We start from the raw sequence: 20,333 nt of genomic DNA, 5'->3' as shown, positions 1-20,333 counted from the left end.
CTAACGTCGTGCAATCTTCACAACTAAAACAAACCGTTATTTCGGCGCGGCTTTTGTTATGATGACGTTACCCTAGATGGAGTTACTTTTGTGGACATCGGTGACATGACTCACCGACGTGCGGACGCTTACGTAGACCTCAAGACAGAACCTCAAGATAAAGTTTGGAAGACCTTTTTCATACAAGCTGCAGCAAACCAGCGCTTCAGACAGCAGTGGGTCGCTCCGGGTGACACGCAGCGTCAACATATCAGAGCTCGCTACGGGGTGCTATTGCAGGTAGTCCCATGACTACCCATGTAGCCTCAAGTACTTCAGGTAGTCCCGTGACTCACGTGTTGCACCTAATACTTCATGCTCGTTCTGGATTGCACAGGTAAATCGGTTTGCGCGCTTTACCCTGTACCCAAGCTCCGTTGTCAGTGCTGCCCCGCGTGAACCTTCGAGCAGCGGATCTGAAAAGGGGCCTGAGGACCTCAATGTGTTCTCGACGGCATATCAGGGTGTGGGAGTTCGTGAGGGCACACCCAAGCTGTGCCCCACCCCCCCCCGCATCCCCCCTCTATACCTATTCGTTTCTCTTTGTGACCCCTCACCTAAAAAAATATAAAACTGGCATCGCTGAATGGCGCATAAGTTTAACTTCTCCGCGTAGCACACGTTTTTAAAGTCAGCTTTTAGACGCGACTGCATCTCATTCACTCGCCTTGTCCCTCCATACGGCGTTGTTGTCCGTCCACACCCCTCCCCCTACACTATAAAAAAAAATAATAGTTAGCGGCGCCCGGTTCCGATCCAACGACCCAGTTGGCGGAACGCGAGGTACATGGTGTTCTTCCCACTGCGCCACAAAACGGAAACAGAACCAAATACTACGAACGCGCCTTATATCCTTGACTCATTCAAACAACGTCAAGATGCTACTGATACAACGCATGATGGGGCAATGATTAACACTTGCAATAAAAGAAAAGAAGCTCCCACTTACAGCAACAATGATGGAGTAAAGGTCGTTGCGACAGCGAAGCCCCTAGCACACCACTTAGAGAGATTGACCAAGATTGGCCAATAAAACAGAATAATAATCATAAAACATAATAATCTTACCCGTTCCCGACACGTTTCACGTGATTTCAGAATCAATCCAACGGAAACACCAAGTGAACCCCACGATGCGTCGCATCTACACAGGGTTCCCCTCGCGGGGAGATGGGCGCAATTTTTTGCTCAAAACTCCAGGTGTGCGAGAAAGCCAGACAAACAAAAATACGCGTAGCAGCGGTTTCGGCGACTTCAGCTGCAAAAATAACTTTGACAGCATAATACGAAGCAGCATAAAAACCAAACAAAAAAAAAGGCGCGAAATGAATAGGTCAATGGCCGACTTCGACCACAAGAGCACAATGTTTGATATTTACGACTCCGATCTGCGTATTTCATCGCGGAATCCCCCATCACTCCTGCGAGCCCAGTTAAAGGTATCCCCGGCACACTTATGGTGGAAACCCACTGCCTTAACGCATGAAGAGTATAGTATGTACCAACTAGCCCCATTTTTTCTACTCCTTACTAGCGAGTAAGCTACTACAGTGCAGGACTAGTTAAAGTATTGTATTAAACGCCCCTTCACCCATGGGGCTAACAACGGGGATACGTTCACTACGCTCGAGATTTGTTTTTTGCGTGACGTGTCTCTATTAACCGACACAGCGTGCGCCATGTGGGCGCATGTATTCCGGAAACTCGTGTACGCCGACCGTCTTTCGAGATTGTGCAGGAAAGGAATGCATACAAAATAAGCTAAAAATAATGCGCCAAACTCGTAATTAATTTTTAATCCTAAATAGATACTAAGCGATAAAGAATGAACGAACAGTATCAGCGTAAGCAAGGAAGCGTATTCCTCTGTCGAAGTCGGCTTAGTTAATTCACGAAGGCACGAGACTTCGGCGCACGATAAAGATCCCCAGGTGGTGAAAACTAATCCGGAGCCTTCCCCAACGGCGCGCCTCATCGCCTGCGTTGCGTCGGTGCGTTAAACCCTACAATCAATCAATTCAGGAAGGGTTCAATTAGCGAGTGAGAACCGCTCGTAGCAGCGCAGAATGTGCGCATGATTTAAGTTTCTCGTCCAACGCGACAAAACAGTACCTACGAAGAAATTCCGCAAGTTCGCCAAGTCCCAATGAATTTAAATTGGCACGACGATGATAACGTAAGATATGTAACAGAGCATGTAATAAAATTTGTAAGCGGTGCTGTGCATCTGCCTGTAATAGATTTTAAATGGAGACAAAGCTGGTTGCGAGTTTGCAGGACGATGCTCCACCAGTGCCCATGTATGGTGCGCAGTGCATGCCCGACAAACTATTTTTTGCTGCATAGTTTCTGATGTCTAATTAGAGGCACTCATCACAAAATATCAGTGGATTGGGCTGGAAATCGACCGATGAAACGCAAGTAACGTGTTAAGCGTTCCGTAAAGCGTACCTTTGTTCAGGCATTCCTTGTACAGCTGTCTGGCTGTCTGGAGTTCCGGATACATCTCGTTGGCTGCAAAAAAAAAAAAAAAAAAGAAAGATAGAAAAAAAAACATTCACACAGTTAGGCTTGGAAATCATGTGCTTGATGGGACAGCACATTTCAGAACTTTTCGTGCTAAACGTAAACGTGCACAGTAGGGGGTCGATTTTTGCACGCGCCTTTACGTACGCCAATATCAGAGAAATTTGCCAGATTCCGTAACAAAAAAGGACATTTATGGTGATATTGCTGATCAATATCTTATGACAAGTAAATTGTTTTCCTCATCTACGCGAATGCTTGGGTCGAATTTTGGAAATAGGAAGTGGGTATTTGGGTGACAGGAATGTTATTGATACGCATACACGCAGACGTAAGTACGCATGCATACCCACAGATGTAGCATACGCAGGATTTTATTGGGGGAACGCAGAGGATGCTCGCTTCCACCTCAGGGCGCGCGCTAGTGACAAGCAAGTGACAAGCACGCACACACATCATGCACAACGGGGAAGTTGTAGTACAGTGCTGCTCCAGTTGCGGCCATATAGTAAAGGTCGAACTCCGTTTTTCAGCGCAGGCTCGTTCATCGGTCAACGCTAATAGTGGCGCGGGAGGCAGGGCATCGTTTAAACTATGTAACGTTGACGTAAACCTTAAGAGAACCGCTCGAAAGCGAGCGATGTCATGACCGTCTTCCTCGCTATTTCGTGGGCTGTAACCGGGACGCGGAACCGCACGATAATCCCGAAGCCGGGTATCAACCGACGGTACCGCCTCGGCTACACTCGGCTTCGGAATGATCGTACGGCACGGCATTATCGTGTTCCTTAGTGGTGCCCTTATAGAGGTACCATTAAGGAGCACGATTCCTGTGTCACCTCAATCGTGACGCTCGTCAGCCTGTCCTATAGACAAAGGCAGCAAAAAATTACAGCCGTTCCACTCAACGTGAAAGCTGTCGGTATGCAGATCAGTGATTCGCCATAGTGGGCTGTAGCGCCGTTATCCGCTCACTGCTACCACCCAATGCAATTCAAATTTCGTGCCTTCGCAGTGCTCGCGTGCCCCCTGCCTCTTCTTGTGCTTGCTTTTTTTCCCGCACGTGCCAGCGTTGCACTGCCGCTTTTGTTTCGCTTGCTATCGTCCAAACCAACCCAACGAGCGTTCGTAACTAAATAAACGCGGGCGGTACTGGTTAGTTACTTATGTTTTGCCCTAAATGTACCAACAGTTTTCTTTGCGCCAATCAACGGGGAGCAATATGACCAGCACCAGCGGTTCACGAGTTTCGGACGCTTATGACGATATAAACCTCTTGGCTTTCGAAGCCTCTGGGTTACGCCGCGACGACAGCGTCTACGACGGAACGGCGTGCTCGTGGCTCTACTTAAAACTGGAGCCGTGAAAGGCACGGGCTTACACTTGATGATGGCCAGGAGTCCGTCCTCCAGCGCGTGTTGGGCAACCACCTGAGGAGGCTCGGCCTCGTCGTGGTGCGAGCAGACGAACTGGTAGAAATCCGTACAGGCCGACTTCAGGTAGTCCTTCTTCAAGTGGCGAACGGCGCCTGCGCCTGGAAAGGGAGCAGCAGACGCGAACGCAATCCGCGCTCTCGAGCATCGCTTTTGGCGTTTGCGTGAAGCGGAAAGGGGTCGGCATTGCTTCCTCTACTTGTAATTGGAGAAAATGGACTTTTGCAGAATTTTTGTTCAACCCTGTAATGCCCAAAACAACAAAAACTATAGATAAAAATTCTAATGATTTGTTACATTATATTTTGCGACAGTAAAAACAGGTAAAGTATCTCTTTTTTCTCCAAAGGGGTATAAAATCACGTAATCTATCAAACGCATAAAAAGTAAGTATATATATACCTATAAATATAATGTAGGTCTATGACGTACCTTATACACATTTACATGTAGTTATATGTACACCCACATATAAAATAAGTTTATAACGTGTCATATACCCCGTAAAAAAGTGCATCATACATCCATTGAAAGTAGGTGTAGACCCGCCGGGCGCGCGTGCGATGGAGGAGTCTATCTTACAAACGGTATTTGGAAGTTCAGGCGACCAGTTATCGAGCTATATTTTTTTTTTTTTGACAAAGGCTTAGGAGGTATCAAATGCTACAGTGAGCATTGCTTGGCGGCCGAAAGGCCCAGGAGCGAGTACGAAAATCCGAAAGATGGCGTATCTTATGATAGCTTGGGCATTACAGGATTAACTAGGTTTGACGTTACCTATGTGCAGCATTTGAACTTCATCTAACCATCTACAACTTGCATCAAGCTCTTATAGATGTGTTGCCTTGTACTCCTTTTTAGAATGTTATTTATGTTTAAAGTGTGGATGTTATCTTTTATTTTAATATATATGTTTTGTTGCTTTTCATGTTGTGCACACTTCTTATACATGTGTTGTTTGTACTCTTGTCTTTTTTTGGAATGTTATGCATGTATAGAGTGACGATGTTATCTCTTATTTCTAAATTGTGTTTGTTGCTGTTCGTGTTGTGCTATACTACCTGTATCTTTTGTCGTTTCGTTCACCTTACAATAATGCCCACCCGGCGCTAGGTATATAAATAAATAAATAAATAAATAAATAAATAAATAAATAAATAAATAAATAAATAAATAAATAAATAAATAAATAAATAAATAAATAAATAAATGAATAAATAAATAAATAAATAAATAAATAAATAAATAAATAAATAAATAAATAAATAAATAAATAAATAAATAGGGAAACATTAAATAAATAAAAATAAAAAAAATAAATACGGAGTGATTGTCACCGAGATGGAGTGCGAAATTGCCCCACGGATAGCGATATTCCAACTGCCTACTTTGATCTTGAGAAACGCACCTACGCTTCACGGAAACAAGCGTTTGCTTCAGGGAACAAAAAGGGGATAAAAGTATCAAAATCGAAATCCCACGCCTGGTTCTCCTAAGTCAGGAATATAATGCCGTACCATCCCCCTCCACCCAAAAATTTTAACCGAAAGACTCAGATAAGGAAAGTTAGAAACGGGGATGGTATAAAAGACGTTTAAAAGAATGTTTTTCCTGCAAATTTTCTCGCCTCGGTAAACGACATAAACAGTAACATTCCTCACTTTCCCTACACGCGCTACCAAATATGGTGTGTTGTGAGCAACAAAGCACTAATTCAACAAAGCAACAAAGCACTAAAGCACAACAAAGCACTAAAAGGATTCGGAATTTTACGACGGTTCGCTATAACCGCCCTTGGACATGTGCGGTCATCGGGGATAGCGGACTTTGCGTAACCCTGTCACTGGTTGTTTTATTGGCAATGTACTTAAGCCTATTTAATTCAATGGATTAATAGAGCTACCCGTGCCGGTAAACTCTTTAAATTGCTTTTAATTGCTTTTATCTCGAACAAAATTATGCTTTTTGGTTCAATGCCTAAATTATGACTAATTATGCCATAAAATTGCTCTTGTGTAAGAACGTTTCATTATATCTGCTTTTAATTAATCTGCTAAATTGTTTCTTTAGGGTATATGAATGTACATTGCAACTGTTGGTTGAGCTGTATAATGGGCAGAGGCCTCGTCAGGCCCAAGATGGCTTTTTGCCAGTGTCTCAGCATAGCCATTATGTTGGACTTTCCAAACCACCTCGTTGGACCACGAGCGCGGTTCCTCTAGTTCTCAAGGTGGAAACCGTAAAGGGCGGCGAAAGGTTGGCGCACCTTTGGTCAAACAGTGGGCGTCCTTGCACGCGCCAGGCGCCGCGTTGTAGAACCCGGTGCCTGAAACGCGCCAGATCGAGACCGTTACGGCACGCAATGGAGTTCACGTTAAGCGACTTGAGTTCTTGGCCGCGGCTCAGCCAGACCACTCCCGGTACTCTTCAATGATAAATTATTTAGACTCAAAGTGACAACCCGACAAGCCTTAGGCCGCGTTCAGAGTACAGTCGCATCCGCCGTAAGTGGCGTACTTATCGCAATCTGCGCAACTGCTGGAACTTCCGTATACGCCGCTAGCAACCGACTATGTTCATATGGAGCCCTTCGGTAAGGCACGCATTATAAGACCGGCCAATTGCCGCTCTGAGGCAACTGCGTTTCGCATTTTTCAATGTGGCGCCGATCAAGCAAGCTGCTGTTAGCGGAGGTCGATGCTCTTCAAGCCCCAAAATGAGCTCATCATCGCCTACGCGCTTAACCTACGCAGACGCAAGCGTCGTAGAAGGACGTGTGTTCGTCAAATCTTCCTCGATAGAGCCGTTGGCGGAGATTTCCACAATCTTTTTGAGAACCTGATGACTGGCGATACTGCGATGTTCTACAAAGTTGAATCGGCGGATATCTGCGATGGCGGTCACCGGATGAAAAAAAAAAACCGGAAACTGAAAGTCGAAACTACTCTGCCCAATGGCTGCGCAGCAACAGTCGCATCTGTGCTTTTCGTAAAAGTTGCGGAAGTTTCGTAAAAGTTCCGTAAAAAAAAGTTTCGTAAAAGTTTCGTAATTTACGCCCCTGCTGGCAGCAAACTTTGTGTACCTTACGCTCAATGCAACGATAGTCTGAACCAGCTCTTTGCGTTTTTTTGTGCGTTTACGATGCGTACGAACGATACGTACGTAGTCTGAACGCGGCCTTAGGAACACTAGATCTGATTCTCGAGTATTACAAGGCCACCCTTCTCCTATTTAATGAGAGGCATTAGTTAACAGGCAGTATCGGCGCTGTCGTGCTGCTTTTGAGAATTCTTATGAGAATGACGGGGCTGCTGTACGTAGTTTTCGTAGAGCGGCGTTTATCCGCCGCGAAAGACTTTGCGCGAGCAGAAATCTGTGCACGTTGATGCCCTACTTATCCGGAGGCAGAAGCCGACGTTTTCATTAACGGCGTAGAAACGTGCAAAGGAAAGGAGAGGCTAAGTCGAAGTTGCGCATGACGACAAGCTGGTCAGTGAGGCTCGTGTAGGGCTACCACTTTCCAGCGGACCCCTCACCATTTGGCCGTTCAAAGGAGCTCGATTAAAATGTGCAATCAAGTTCACTGCGACCACGCCGCCCGAACGCTTTCAATGCCACAGTTCTGACTCCCTCGGCCACCTGCCTCATTTGAACACGAAAGTGTTTTATTCCCGGATACCCGAAGATTTTGCTGACGTCATATCCGTCACGGAAGTGATTCCAGTACAACGAAGCATGCGGACTCGGAAGGGTGCACCCCTGCACACAGGGTATTCTTGCGGGGAAGCAACCTCTAGTACAAGAGTACGTTGTAATTAAAGTTGTTCGTTTTTTGCTTTTATATTTTAACACGAAAGTGTTCTTCGCCGCGATACCCCAAGATTTCACTGACGTCATATGCGTAACGGAAATGATGCAAGTACACCTTTGCCGAAGCGACCTGCCGGCAGGACGTCGCTCGCCAAGCACACCCACAAGACAGCCGCCGACCCGCAAATCATGCACAGCTGCAGATTTCGCTCCACATTTCACTCTCGTGATTCCTATGACAGAGGAATCAACCACAGTTTTTTTTTTGACATCTTTCCACCTTGACGTGTGTTGCCAAGGTACTCTGTTTATCTGTTAAGCCGCGGCAGAATTTCGTGTGCCCGCCTTTTGTCTTCTGTCGCAGCTTTATTATGCTCCATATGAATCGAGCAGTTTCGTTTCCGCTAAGTTCCTCGTTAAGGCATCGTGCTTCTACAGCGCGGACGCTATGGTGCACGTATACGACAATATCATTGAGCGCGCAATGAGCAAGTTCGGACAAAACATTCGAGGTCAGTCCACAGCTCGCCTTTCTCGCGTAATAAAAGCCCAGGCACTGGGGGCGGGCACTGCTTACCAGCTCCGCCGTGAACTCTGGCTGATCTGAACTTGGAGGCGTTCAGGACAATGTGACGATTTAGACCGAAACCTGAAACGAGATAATGTCACGCGCTTTTGGTGTTTATCAGTACTGCCAGATTGCTGCTTCTGCGGCCTCACCGCTAACGTTGACGAGACCATTTGTAAGCAACACTGTCCAAGACGCAGCAACACGGCGTCTTCGGACACACTTCTGCTGCTGAAATGCTGCGAAGCGCATTTTCTTTGATTCGCGCGTTTGGAACGACGCCATTAGCGCGCAGGCGCAGAGCAAGGAGCTCAAGCTGAGACTACCACAGTTGACCGACACGAAACGCATAAACAAAATTGCGGCACCCATGAAGCGTCGCAGTGTAAAAAGATGTCACGTGATACAAATTAACCAATGATCACGGCGTCGGCACGGAACAATTGGAGAAAAGAGTGCCGATACTATAAGCTTATTTATGACACTATGGTGATGCTGATGATGATTGCTATTGGTATCCCCTTTGTAGCGGGGTGATGACGTGTCATGTTACCAACTAATATACCTATGTTTTATACTCTTCGTTTAATACTACTAGCGCTGCTCTTAAGGCAGGCACAAAAACCTATTACGCACAAAATACTTTCTGTTACAGGTGGTAGTTGTAGTAGAAATTATTCCCTTCTCTGCTTTTCGTCCACCACCATTCTAATATTTTCGTCACCTCGACAGCCTTGAAGTTAACTCCTTCTGTGCTACCCTTAAATCCTAAGGCTTGTGGAAGCCGAATATTTCCCTCATGTAGATTTGGACAGATACTATGCGGCACATAGTGTTAGAATGCGAGGGTCTCAAAAGTTCGTTCTTTTCCAGCAGACCAGACATACCTCATTTTGTGAATACTTCCCCACAAAGCTCCTAGTTCGCAAGCAACCTGCTCTAGCCTCAAAAAGCAAAGCACTGCCCTGGATATTATAGTGGAAATCTTCCTTTCTGATGTCAAATTTCTCAGCCCTGTACATCTCTAATAATGTTTTAGCTTCTATTTTTTCTATCTATTTATTCGTTTCTATCTGCCTCGCCTCTGTTTTGGTTACCTAGGCTGTTTTGGATTCTCCACTGTTCTTTCCGTATTGCATCATTAGCCTTCCAGTCTTCCCTAGCGACTGTGTGTCCACGCTTTTCAAGTATAGGTACCTAAAAACCTTAGCTGTCCACCTACGATGATCCATTGCTCTTGGTCTCCTCTCAGAACATACTCCGCGCTTCTCGAACTTCAAACGACGCCCAGCCCATATCTCCCTGCACTGCTTCGTGAGTTGTTTTTCCCATGCGCTCCAAAGGCCAAATGGCCTACCATTCTCTGGTTCACTTCAAGGCCTGCTACAACGTCTGATTTGAAGAAGAGTACTGCATTCGCAAATGTGAGACCTGAAACCATTACTCCTTTCCACATTCCTCTCTCTACTTCAAATTTGTTATACCCCTCCAGAGCTGCATGCTTCATCATAGCTGCGTTTCGCTTTCCCTTATGGTTAAGTTGCTCCTCGTGAGTTATTAAGTAGTTATCCCCTTCGTTTGTCCACACTGCCTACGCCCATGGTCACGCGGCGTCACTGCGCTGCTGTGCTTCTCATGTGAGCGTGTCCTTTGTGCTGCGCCTGCACCCCTGCACTGGCGGCGGCAAAGACCGCATGAATAAACGCCCACCTTGTCCCGCGTGCATCTTGTGTCCCGTCATGGCGATGAGTAGGGCCATGCCCACCACGGCCACCACGACGATCATGGAGTAGGCTAGCAGCTCCTTGTTCGGCATGCCCCGGCGCTTGCGCCCCCGGCTGAGAAAAGCGGAGACGGCACGAGAAACATGCATCACAAGTTATGCATCACAAGTTATGTATCAGAAAAATGCTTCAGAAGTTGAAGTGCAGAAGTTCCGCCGAAATTCCTAGCCAAGGTGCAGCTGTTTACTGCGCCGCCCAAAATAGGATGCAGCGCGCACAGGGACGAACAAAATGACAACGGCTTCACGCCGTGTTTAGACCTCCCGCGAAAAGTCACGTGCTTCGGGTGAGTTTTGCAACGACGAGGAAGACGACCTGATGTGTGTGCAGCATGCAATGGATGCGGGGCTTTCGGGTTTTTTGTGAACTTGGTGGAGCCCACGCTCGTTGACATTGATCCACGGTTTTGCGTCTCCTTTTTCGGCGGCGAAGTGCGGCTTTCCCACACAGTACACGTGCTCTATGGGGGTGAAACCACAACGAACATCCTTCAAGTTCCCCGCTCTGCGATTATTTCTGCAAATTAAAATCTGGGGTCACGGAAGCATTGGTATACAAACGGCTTTTAGAACTACAGCTTTCAAAGTCCCGCAGAGTACATAATTGGGTGGATAGTTTATGAACTACCGCGCATGAAAATTCTTTGGTTACTCTTTGAAATGGCTCTTTGTTAGGACACTTTTTAAAAAAAAAAGCCGTTGTGTCCTATGAAACAAAACATGCTTACGAACTATCCTACAATTACCACTTAGAAGCTTCTAAATTTTTCTATGAATTTCAAATGAACGACGTGTTCTCTATACTATTGGTGACAGCTGAGAAGGTTCTGAACATCCTGCGCTTTCATGCCGACTAATATTACGCTGCTGCTGTTATGCCGTGACCGTGCTTCTGCCTTTGCCCTATGTCCCCGAAGCGCAACTGACATGCAGGGAAAAAATGCTCACCTCCGGATGAGCTTCTTGGTGGATCCGTGGCCGCCGTAGACATTACCAGACGGCAGCATGTCATCATCATCGTCATCGTCTAAGACCATGTGCTTGTCTACGAAGTTCTTGTGGGCGTACGAAACCAGCATGTCAGCGGGCTGCCAGTCATCGGACGACTTATTCTGTGCATCCGTGCTGCTGTCCGATGAGTCTCCGAAGTCCATCCTTATCTGCACGCCGGGCAAGAAGTTGTCTCCCTCGGTCCCCTTTACGCGTGTCATGACTCGGGACTTCTTGGAAGTGTACTGAGGAGCCCGATTATCAACCGCACCTGGAGAACGGTCTCGCTGGTCTCGCCTGTACATCGCGTGCGACTCTTCCGCACGGGACTGGTTAGATCCGCCAGGCCTGGCGACCCCACGCGTCGGCATAGTCCGGACCTGGCGCTCAAAGAACTGCTGCCCGTCGTGCTCAAGCTGGGTGGCCGTAGTGGTCACGACCTCATCCGGCTGCTGCATCGAACCTTGCCCTGGGGGGGCCTTCGGGGCGCCTCCTAGACCCTTGTATCGGTACGTGCCGACGCGGGAACCATCGGGCTTGATTTCTTCTTCGTACTCGTACTCGTGTCCCTGCCAGGGTAGGTTCACAGGAATGGGAGGGCCGGGAGGCGCTTTCTTCTTCTCGGGTTCCTTCGCCTTCAGGTCGGTCCCTGAAGAGCCGCCTTTCTTCTCTTTATCCTCGCTCTTCTTGCTCTCCTCGGACTTGTCTTTTTTCCCCAGTTTATCGCCAGCGAGCTCGCCTAATTCTGTCATGACGCTGACATCTTCGGTCGCCTTATTGTCGGGGTAAATCCAGTTCATGAACCTTTCGTACAGAGACATGCACTGGACGCCGACAGCCGCTCCCAGGGGCTCCTGGTCCTCGTAACGATCGACGGACTTGGCCCCCTTGTTGGGCGCCAAATAGGCGACTTTGAACTTTTTGAGCCCGTCGTGGTAGTGGTGATGGTGCTGGTGGGTGTGAACGGTGGTCGCGGATGATGTCTGTATAACCTGCTGCGACATAACTGAAGACGCAGGGGGGCCGTACTGCGGCACAGGCTGCTGGGACGGAACGGGGTGCGGAAGGCCGTACGGCGGCATGGGGAACGGGTAGCCGGGCAGTGGCATGGCTGGCATGCCCGGCGGAGCACCCTCGAAATCGGGGTTCCTGGTGAAGGGCACGTGCGGGAACTCCTCGATTTCGGCCTGGGCCTCGACGTTCTTCCTGCTGCCCGCATCATGCGTGCCAGCCTCACTTGCGCGAGTCTTGACGCGAGCGCTGGTGGCCTTGGACATTCTCTTCTCCGAGACCTGAACCTCCTGGTCGCTGAAAACCCGCTCCACGGAGGCTTTCTTCGACGCCTCAACGGTAGCGTTCTCTTTAGCCTTCTCGTCCCCACCGTCAGCTTGCTGCTGCCTGCTTTCATTCTGGACCTGATACTTGAAGAGGCGCTTCCCTGTTCGATCGGGCTGCGCTTGCACGGTCATCGCCGTGTCGGGCTGCACAGGAAACTTGCTCCGATTTTTCTGGCGCATGAGCATTTGCTGAATCCTGCGATCCATTCGCATGGGTGCTTGTGCATAACGGGGATCGTATTGAATAGGCATTCCTTGCATGCGCATCGGCTGCATCATCATTGGCTGCATCGGCATCGCTTGCATGGGCATTCCCTGCATGGGCATTGCCTGCATTTGCATTCTTGGCATTTGCATTCTTTGCATTGCTCCCATCGGTATTCCCTGCATAGGCATTCCAGGCATGCCACCAGCCATGGCCTCCGGGGAAGCCCTCAGTGGTGGAACTCCGTAGCCAGTCGCAGTCGGAGAAACCTTGCGGGAAATCGAGTACACATTGCTTGCATCTTTTCGCCTCACACTCATCTGAACCAACCGCTCTTCTCCTGGACCTCCGGCCTGCAAGTCTGCAATTTCATAGGCCTCGGCATCCTCGTCATCATAAGCCTTACGTCGATGAGGAGACTTTGGCCTTCCGGGGCCACCACGCCAGCCTCTAACCGATTTGCTCTTTGAAGCCGGTACCACGTGGCTCCACCATTCTGTTTTCAGTTCCGGCGTGTTTTGCACGTGTTCGTAACGCTCCCCCTTTGCTCTGCTGGGAATCCTCTGGGGCCTAGTCTGCATCGCGAACTGGTTGTCCTCGGGAACAACACCTTCCCCGGGTCTTGCAGCGATTGCAAAGCCATAGTTCTCAGCATCGTCTTCACCATTACCTAGGGGCTTCGCCTGCACGGCGAATGGCTGGTAACCACCCATGCCCATAGCATCAGGTCTTGAAACCCTTGCGAGACCCTGGTTGTTAGCCATTGCAAACTCCGTGTATTTGTCATCATCGCCCACGATGAATTTTCGGTACTTCCCGACTTGTTCTGCGATAGCTCTTGGGGAGGTATCCTCGGGCAGAACACTACAAAGGAAGTCCTGGTACCTCCCGAGCTCCGCGGCTAACTTCGAAGGAGTGACGTTCGTAGGAAATCCCTTGGGCTTCCTGCCTGCCTTGACGTCCAGGAGAAAGTCCTGGTACTTTTCTGGCGGCACGAACCTCCCTTCCTGAGCCGCTCCCTCTGGCGGCTGCTGGGGAGCGCCTTGGTCCTCGGCGACCGCTTCTTTCTGCACCACGACGTCTTCCCGGGCAACAAGCGAAGGGTTGCTCTCGTACCTAAACAGCATGCCGGCCTGCATGAAGCTGCGGTCTTCCGCGGGCCGCGGGATGAACACTTCGTTTCCCCTTCTATTCCGATCACGCGATGCGGGCCTCTCCTCGTCATCCCTTCGCTTGGAACGCGACCTGCTGCGCTTAGAGCGCCTCTCACTCTGATCGTCCGACTCACGACGACGCCGAGAACTGCGGGGGGAATCTCGTCGGCCGGATCGCCTCCGGCTAGCCCGGCGCTCTTCCGACGACGAGGACGACGAAGACTCGTCTCTGGAACGGCGGGATCGGCCCCTCCGTGGACTCTCGTCTCCGTCGTTCCTGGACTTCGATCGAGCCCTGCTGCGGCGCCTGCTGTCGTAAGCACTGTCGTCTTCGGATGACCGCCGGCGAAGAATACGTCGCGCGTCCGGGTCGTCCTCGCAGTCGTCTGTAGCTCTTCGAAATCCTCGGAGGGGTCCTGATCGTGGCCTCGCCTCTAAGCTTTCGCTGGGCTTAGCATCCGGGACAGCGTTCTCTTTCTCGAACGCCTCGATGTCCTGGCGTATCTTCTGAATGATGCGCTCAGCCCGACCTTCAGACTCCTTTTGCAGGGGTAGCTCGTCGTAGTAGTAGTCATCGTCCCTTCGGCTTCTGGGTCGGTCTCGCCTGTCATAGTCGGGCGGGTATCTCCCGCGGTCAGGTGAGTAGGGCCTGTCCCTCCCGTCCATTTCCATTGGAGGAGGCCTCTCATAATAGCCCATCGGGGGGCGATCTAATCCGCCGCCCGGGGGTCCCATTGCTTCGTTCTGCGGAATGCACTCGAGGTACATCTTCCCCCGAATGACGTTTCCATCCACTAGTTGCTCGTACGACTTGACCGCTGCCACATACTCTTTCTTGGGACCTCCTCCTTCATTTCTTGGCGGCTCGCCTACCATATTAGCCTGGACCATGTCCCTCGGCGTCTCAAGCGGCGGCGGGGCGCCGGGCTCTTCGGCTGGCGTGGCTGCAACGAACATGCCCAGCTGTGCTGGTGACTGGCCCTCGATTTTCTCTGCTCCCTCAAGGGGTGGCGGCGGAGGGGGAAGAACATCGCCCGGTGGAGGGGGAGGGGCCAAGGGCGCAGCGAGGCCTGGAGAGGCACTGCCAAATGCTCCCGGCGGCGGGGGAGCCGCAGGGGGAGGCACTTTGGGCGAGCGCCTGCCGGGTGACTTCGGGCGTTTCACGTGAGGGGGCATTGTCGCGGAATGAGGTACGAAACCGCTACTGCCCGAACACGACCGTCTACAGCAAGGTAGGGCAGAGCCTCCTACGCAGCAGCGCCTCGCGGTTGAGGTTCAGCGGAGGCCAGGGACCACGAACCTGGATCCCGCGAGCTGGCGAGTAGGCTGTCGACCTGCGTGCAACATAGGCGGAACAGCTAGGGGCGCGTGCTTTCACCTGGCATTGCCGAGTGGGGTTCCGTGTTTGAACCTCAGTCAGGCCCCATTATTCACAAGTGCGGTAGCAACTTTGCAAGAACTTGGCAGGCTTTCTTTCACTTACTGACGGTTACTTCTTGACAATGTTTCAAGCGGTGGACTCTCGCGTACGAGGCAGAAACTATTTTTTACACATGGAACGTATGGTTCTTAGCAAATGTGCACACAGGGCTGTGGCAGCTGTTGTGGGCACCCATCCGCTATAGTGCCCTTAGACTCTGAAGTCGTGGGGACCAATGGTCTGTGGGTGATGACAACCCAACGTGTCAGGGCCTAAAACCCTGATTTTTTAGGTGGCCAAGCACCCTAGGGTCTGGGGCTGTCGGCGTCGTCAGCGTAGTCTCATGCAGTCACGGTACTAAAACACCCGGACACTCGTTTATGCCTCGCGCTAGAGAGCTGTGTGGTTCGAGACAAGAGACTTAGAGCAAAGCTGTATACCTCTACTCCCCAACGGTCTTATCTCCGTTGGCAAAATCGCCAAGGCGCCAAGTATACACGTATACACTGCATGCTTCAGCCCTCCCCAGGTTTCGGGTTATGGAGATGGCCCAGGACTTTTTTTTAGAATGGTGTTCTTGACGGTCACCTATAGCTCTGACAAGTTCCAACAAGCTCGCAGCTTCGGGTGATGCAAGTCGCATTATTTATAAAGGCGCAGTTTTCTCGTAGCGCATTGAAAAAAAGGAGGGGCTGCGCTGTGAACCAATCACAAAGTAGATTTCATTGCCTCTTCGTCTAAGGGCGTTGTGCGCTGAGTGCTTGTAATGAGCAGGGAGAACCCCTCTCCCCGGGTTGCTGCCCATAACGCAGAATGGTACACTCAATCTCCTCACTAAAGAGGTTTTCAATTTTTACAGCTTCGGTTGAGGCCTGAAAACGAAACAGTGATGCCAGAAACATTTTTTTCCCGCGGCCGCGGTCACGAGCACAGTTCCAGGCGTTGTTCGTGCTCCCTCGTGTTCGGCCAAAGAAAGAAAAAGCTGAAGAGTCGGTCAATAAATAGGGCGTGGCTATTGTGCCGGCAGCCGGCACTTTATCTGTCGCGGTTATTTTGCCGGGAGCCGGCATTTTACCTTTCCTGATATTGTGCCGGCAGCCGACAATTTATCTGTCCCAGATATTGTGCCGGCAGTTCTGCATTAGATGATTATTGCGCTCAAGAGATAAAGAACACGATATTTTGCGCTACCAATGCGAGGTCGCGAATATTTCACATCCTGCGGACATTTTTTGACGGCAGTCGGCATTTTACTACCTCTAGTGCAGATGCATTTTTCTAGTGCATTTCTAAGCAAACATCTAACCTAACCAATTCTACCTAACCAAACCTAACCTATCCTAACCTAACCCAACCGAACACAACCAGTAAAGGGAGGTCCCATCCCAACCAAACTTAACCAAACCCCCACATAAATAATAACGAACGATAAATAAATAATAAATAACGAATAAATAATAACGAAGGAATTCCACAAAAGAACCGAGTTTCTCAATAAACACAGTGAATCAGTCCTAGAAAATCACAAGAAAAAAAACTCAATTTAGCAGAAGTCGGCTCGAACGTGCGACTTAGCGATTAGAAACATGAGGTGCAACCACTGTGCCACGGTAACTATAGCTGATTTCTCGCCTGGAAGAGGTGGACATACCCGTCACAATGAAGTAAGCCTGAACAGTCAATCAAAGTACAGTGCCGGCAAAATATCCCTACCGGCTAATGTGCCGGCAATATATCCACTTCCAAATAAGTACTGGTCATGTGTCAGCCTCGACCCTTAAACAGTGAAGAGCCCATTTGCTGACACAGCTTGCCGTCGACTACGAAACAATGGTGCAAACATGGTCGCATAACTGAGAACATTTCAGCCAGGACCCCACACAGATGCTGTTCCCCTTGAAAAAGCAGCCAGCTAGTACACACACCTAAAGCTGCCTTAGAAAGAATGGTTAGCGCCTGTTCAGAACGAAAGAAACCCTCGGTACCCCTGCAGGGAATTCGGGTTCTTTCTCACTGGCGAAAATTGGCGGGTTTCACACAGGGGGCGCAATCGGCGTTAAGCGAAGCTTTACACCCGTGCTTGTACAACGACGTCTGTTGCACGTTTTTACTCCGCACGCATATTTCCTTGTCTTAAAAGGGTCATACGCGTGTCGTTTACCTCGACCATGACGTTTCGGGTTGGCCGGCACGCGATACTTAGGTGCCACCACCGTAATGGGCAGCGAACGTGCTATGCTTCGCGGGCGTGGTACGCGGAGTCCAGTGTTACCTCGTTCGAGATAAAACCCAACTTGAGAGGTGGCTTACGGGCTAAGGTGCTGCACTGCTGAGCACAAGGACGAGGTTCAATTCACGTCTACGGTAGCTGCTTTTCTGATGCGGGCGAAAAGCGACAACCAACGTGTGTCGATATTTCGGCGCGCGTTAAAAATCCGCAGGTGGTCGAGAAGAATCCGGCGGCCCCACCAACCCCGGCGCGCACCCAAGGGTAGCTTCGGCACGTTAAACCCAATCAATCAATCAATCAATCAATCAATCAATCAATCAATCAATCAATCAATCAATCAATCAATCAATCAATCAATCAATCAATCAATCAAACCCAGCGGCACGCCCTGCCAGAAAGCAGCAGCAGGCCCCTGCAAAACCGGGAAGAGGGGTAAAGAAGCTTCGCTTTAAAAGCATGCTCCAGGCACAGAGCAGCCGCCAGTCTCGCCCCATATGCCAGCGACTTCCGCGCCGTTAAGACCGAGAAGGCAGCCAGTACGGTGAACTAGAATACTTGGGTAGTGGAAAAAGCCGCCGCCTCCGAGTGAGGCACTTAGTGTCAACCCCGCGCGGTGGCGTTCGCGAGCCCCTTCCGAGCGCTTTTTTTACCACGGGAAGCGGCGGGCAGGCGTTCGTCGGGTCAGTCTCCGAGGAGCGACAGTCAGTCTCCGAGGAGCGACAAATCGCAAATATAAAATATTTATAGCAGTCACATAAATTTATTATGGGTACGGTCCCACAACACGCTATTGAACTATCCAGTCAAACTGCATGGGTCATGGCCCTTCGGAAATAAGAGACAGCCGCAAACATATGTCCTCTCCAAATTACAAACAAAAGAAAACCAAGAACGTTTAAAGATCAGCGTAGTGCCGTCTAGGCTGCTCTTGCAATTGCACGCACAAAACTGTCATCTGCAGCGGCTTAAGAAACATAAAAACGGAGCGTGAATCACTCAACAGCAGCATAGCGCAACGCGCGCCGCCTCGAGATCTCCTCGGGCGGGGGACACCAGCGCCACGCGCGGCAGTTAACGAATTCGGCTTCAAGGGCGCTGTGGGTAAAAGGCGCCGCTTTTTCCACCACCCAAGTATTCTAGTTCACTGTAGCCAGTGGGCAGCTTTTTATCCAGCCATATTTGCTTAGGCTGTGTCTATAGTGCCGTCCGAAGGTACTATATAAGCACTCTACTAAGACTGACTTTATACGCACGACGTCGTGAAGTCTGGCGGAAGCCACTATACGCACGACGCGAATGACGCACCAACGGGGCAGCCAAAGCAACCGGCGTCGCGCTGTTGCTCCGCCCGTCCCAATCACCCTGATAGTGTTTTGCCTAGTTTCCAAGCGGCTCTATCGCTCTTTTCCGTCGCACCACGGGTACCATACCACGGGTCGCGAAGCCGATGGACCACGGGTCGCGAAGCCGATGGTTCAAATGACAGCCGTACAACGCTCCTCGAAATGGGTTTTCGTTTAGCTTTGGTGCTCCGTATCGCAATTAAAAAAGCACAGCTGATGTTATGGATGCAAAGCGAGACATAGAACCGAATAATGCATTTATTTCACTTACGATTGCAGCGATACGATTTATTTAACATTCTCTGTGCCACTTCACGGCCTTGACACACCTATCATATTCCCAATTACCGATGAGAAATTTGGGGCTCTGAAATAACGTTCAGCTCCCTAAAAATACCGTAGGTTATAATTTTCACGTATTTCTTATCTCGGATTACAATCTGCATAGTCAATGCAGTTCAGAAGCGCTCGGCTTGTGATCGCATCGAACCCCCAACGGATGGCGGTGCTCTTATCCGGCCTCCGAATTAATACTGTGGGATGGAAGCACCTGCCGTGTATCTAGAATTAACACGTATATGGAGGATTACATTGTCCGATAGCATAAACGATGCGGCAAATTGTTCTGCTCATGCGCGTTAAGAAAGTTACCGGCTCAAGTGCAGTTCCAACAAATTATAAAAAAACGAAGTCAGATGCACCCTCATTTCATTTTATTCTTAATTAAACGAATTTCGGTGGCCGCATGCAAGCCAATTATCACCATTTCAAATTGAATACCCACGACATTTCAATTCAAGCACATCCACATGGGTTGAGCAATTATAACAGCTTTCATGTTTGCTTTGGGCATTAGCCATTTATGTACACTAAAAGTTAGAAACCAAATGTGCACTGAACGTTCTAAGAACTGCTTGGTTTAGTAAAAATCAAGACAGACTGCTCCCATCCAGTACATCAATCCTCGCTGGTGTCGTTTCGCAACTGCAACTGGTCAGTCTGTCTTGATTTTACCTAACCGGGCAAACCGCTTCCGCTCACTGACTAGCCAGCGTCGGACATGGATCGCCGGGTATTGGGGTGATTTGGCAACGCCTCCTAGGACCTTGCTGGTATAGGTACACGTCGTGAAGGAACTTCCTTCATGTGCGAAGGGTTCGCGAGCCTGACCCCCTCGACGAAATGACGCCGACACGCAAGAAACAGAAAGAACCAGTTTATTCCGGACAATAAAACAAAACGGCATGCGTAGAAGTATCAGCGTGTAACATAACAGTCATGCGAGCAACCGCGACACTCAACAACAAACCGATCGTTCCGAAAATAATGGGGCGCTTCAATTAACACTCACGGCGATGTCCGAGTATATTGTCCGATTCTGTAATCATGATGTCCGAGTCTGTTGTCGCGTTTGTGTACTTCAGTGTCTTCTGCAGTCGTTCAAGTCGTGCACTTAGCCGCGAATTGATGACGTCCACTGTTTTTGTACCTTTCA

General features: G+C 49.6%; 1 protein-coding gene across 1 annotated transcript in view; it reads right to left on the bottom strand.

Moving 5' to 3' along the window:
• The window catches only part of LOC144163112 (uncharacterized), a 51,403-nt gene that overhangs the window by 30,024 nt on the left and 1,046 nt on the right, over positions 1 to 20,333 (bottom strand). The window contains exons 2-7 of the mRNA XM_077693920.1: positions 11,108 to 15,179; positions 10,087 to 10,214; positions 8,386 to 8,457; positions 6,265 to 6,324; positions 3,947 to 4,099; positions 2,491 to 2,553 (exon numbers count right to left, since the gene is read on the bottom strand). Of these exons, the coding sequence (XP_077550046.1) occupies positions 2,491 to 2,553; positions 3,947 to 4,099; positions 6,265 to 6,324; positions 8,386 to 8,457; positions 10,087 to 10,214; positions 11,108 to 15,021 (4,390 nt within the window). The 5' untranslated portion in view covers positions 15,022 to 15,179. The remainder of the gene's footprint in view (positions 1 to 2,490; positions 2,554 to 3,946; positions 4,100 to 6,264; positions 6,325 to 8,385; positions 8,458 to 10,086; positions 10,215 to 11,107; positions 15,180 to 20,333) is intronic.

The sequence above is a fragment of the Haemaphysalis longicornis genome, unplaced genomic scaffold (genome assembly GCF_048455015.1).
Source record: "Haemaphysalis longicornis isolate Haplotype H1 unplaced genomic scaffold, Haemaphysalis longicornis Haplotype H1 scaffold_12, whole genome shotgun sequence".
Taxonomy (NCBI): domain Eukaryota; kingdom Metazoa; phylum Arthropoda; class Arachnida; order Ixodida; family Ixodidae; genus Haemaphysalis; species Haemaphysalis longicornis.
The sequence above is the reverse complement of the archived record's forward strand: the minus strand, read 5'-3'. Positions and strand labels throughout refer to the sequence as shown.